At 42.8% G+C, this 2,686-nt stretch overlaps 1 protein-coding gene across 1 annotated transcript in view; it reads right to left on the minus strand.

Moving 5' to 3' along the window:
- Nucleotides 1–932: 932 nt before the first annotated feature.
- Nucleotides 933–2,686, minus strand: part of LOC149465116 (vomeronasal type-2 receptor 26-like) — a 102,066-nt gene continuing 100,312 nt past the window's right edge. Inside the window, exon 3 of the mRNA XM_089673608.1 lies at nt 933–1,825. Coding sequence (XP_089529734.1) covers nt 933–1,825 — 893 coding nt within the window. The remainder of the gene's footprint in view (nt 1,826–2,686) is intronic.

The following is a 2,686-nucleotide window of genomic DNA, read 5'->3' on the forward strand; positions in this document are numbered from 1 at the left end:
TTCCTGAATAGCCCCATAGTCTTCTGGGACCTGTCACGTGACACAAAAGACTACAGGGAGGGAGGGGGGAGAACAACTTCTGCTTCCGATCGCCTAGGCGATTGCAGGGGAAGTGGGAGTGGGTACCTGTCAAATTCGGGTACCCGCTCCCCAAAGGTGCCAATCCTTAATGGGGAGTAGGGGACAAAGGCTTCAAGCGGAACTTCCCCTTTTGGGTGGAGCTCCACTTTAACTTCCCTCTCTATACTCCCTTTTCCTTCCCTCTTACATCCCCAAGATGAAGACATTTGTTCTCCACCATTACTATGGCTGTAAACTTCCTTTCAGTCTACTAATTCTATGTGACCTGCTGTTTGCATTACTGTTTTTCTTCATGTCATTTATGCTCCTGTAATTTGTATGACTTCATTCTTCTGTACACCTTTACTGCTTTATGAATTTATTGATATAGTCGGATACATCTACATACAATGATAAATATAATGAATGTGACACTGACAAATGACATCACAATCATCTTCTAAGAGAACGTGTTTAATATTTACCTTTATGGAAGGTGATGACAGAAATCTTCCCTTTCTTGAGTGATGGGTGTCTCTGGTATCTGACGGTTTAGGATGTTTTTGATACTTTGTCCCCCTCTGGTCACTGTGGTTCCTCCTCAATAAGAGACTACATTGTTCTGTAGGGATGTAACGGCTGATGGGAGGAATCACTACACCCAGCAGGGGACAAGGTTTCCAACAAACCCAAAGTATCTGATACTAGTGGCATCCATAGCTCTTCAAGAGAGACTCAATTAGACTCACCATGTCCCGAAGAGGTAAGTATTAAATATTTAAATTCCCAAACACTAGTGCAATACTAAAATATATATATAATAATAGAGATAATGCCATAACTACAGGTAGCCCAGTGTTGCTCCATACATATCAGCGGATAACTGTCTTTGTATTCAGGTCAGGTCTGAACAGAATTATGTAACATTTTGGGAAGAATATACAGCCAAGAAGTCCAGAACTTGATGCCATTATAGCAAAGACCTCCACAGCCACCATGTATTTCCCTCTGGTGCTCAGATAGGCCGGGATCATGGCAATCCAGACACTGCAGAACACCAGCATGCTGAAGGTGATGTACTTGGCCTCATTAAAACTGTCCGGTAATGTCCTGGCTAAAAAAGCGATAATGAAGCTCACAGCGGCCAGAAGCCCCATATATCCCAGGACAGAGTAGAAGCCGATAACTGAACCCTCATTACACTGAATGATGATCTTCCCCTGATAAGAGTGAGTGTCTCGATCCTGGAAGGGGGGAGAAATAGACAACCAAGTGACACAGATTATGACTTGGACCAGTGAGAAGACACAAATGATACAATTGGGCAGTTTGGTTCCCATCCATTTCCTCCAGGGACTCCCAGGTTTGGTGGCCTTAAAGGCAATACACACCATGATACTTTTGGCAAGTAGAGAAGAGACGGCAACTGAGAAGATGACACCAAAAGAGGTGACACGCAGCATGCAGGTCACATCTACTGGATGGCCGAGGAACAAGAAGACACAGAGGAAGCTCAGCATGATGGAGACCAGGAGAAGATAGCTCAGGTTCCGGTTATTGGCTTTAACAATGGGGGTGTCCCGGTAATATATAAATATCCCCAATATTAAACCAGTCAGAAGGTAACAGAGGATGGAGATGGCTGAAAATACTGGAACAATGGTGTCACCAGTGTAGGAGAGAAATTCCACCACTCTTGGAACACACCAATCCTTCTTCTCATTTGGCCATTCATTGTCAGGACATTTCATGCAGTTTTCACTGTCTACAGGAAGAACAATACAAACACAATGAGCATCGGGGTCAGAGCTTCTGAGGAAATGAACTGTCTTGTGTTGTCTCCCAGCTAGCAATGGGATTTCCATCAGTTAATTGTGGGAGATAGATAGATAGATAGATAGATAGATAGATAGATAGATAGATAGATAGATAGATAGATAGAGAGATAGATAGAGTCAGGTCCGTAAATATTGGGACATCAACACAATTCTAACATTTTTGGCTCTATACACCACCACAATGGATTTGAAATGAAACAAACAAGATGTGCTTTAACTGCAGACTGTCAGCTTTAATTTCAGGGTATTTACATCCAAATCAGGTGAACAGTGTAGGAATTACAACAGTTTGCATATGTGCCTCCCACTTGTTAAAGGACCAAAAGTAATGGGACAATTGGCTTCTCAGCTGTTCCATGGCCAGGTGTGTGTTATTCCCTCATTATCTCAATTACAATGAGCAGATAAAAGGTCCAGAGTTCATTTCTAGTGTGCTATTTGCATTTGGAATCTGTTGCTGTCAATTCTCAAGATGAGATCCAAAGAGCTGTCACTATCAGTGAAGCAAGCCATCATTAGGCTGAAAAAACAAAACAAACCCATCAGATAGCAAAAACATTAGGCGTGGCCAAAACAACTGTTTGGAACATTTTTTAAAAAAAGGAACGCACCGAAGAGCTCAGCGACACCAAAAGACCCGGAAGACCACGGAAAACAACTGTGGTGGATGAGCGAAGAATTCTTTCCCTGGTGAAGAAAACACCATTCACAACAGTTGGCCAGAACAAGAACACTCTCCAGGAGGTAGGTGTATGTGTGTCAAAGTCACCAATCAAGAGAAGACTTCA

The sequence above is a fragment of the Staurois parvus genome, unplaced genomic scaffold (genome assembly GCF_062004578.1).
Source record: "Staurois parvus isolate SC_StPar_1 unplaced genomic scaffold, SC_StPar_1.0 ptg000143l, whole genome shotgun sequence".
Lineage (NCBI taxonomy): Eukaryota > Metazoa > Chordata > Amphibia > Anura > Ranidae > Staurois > Staurois parvus.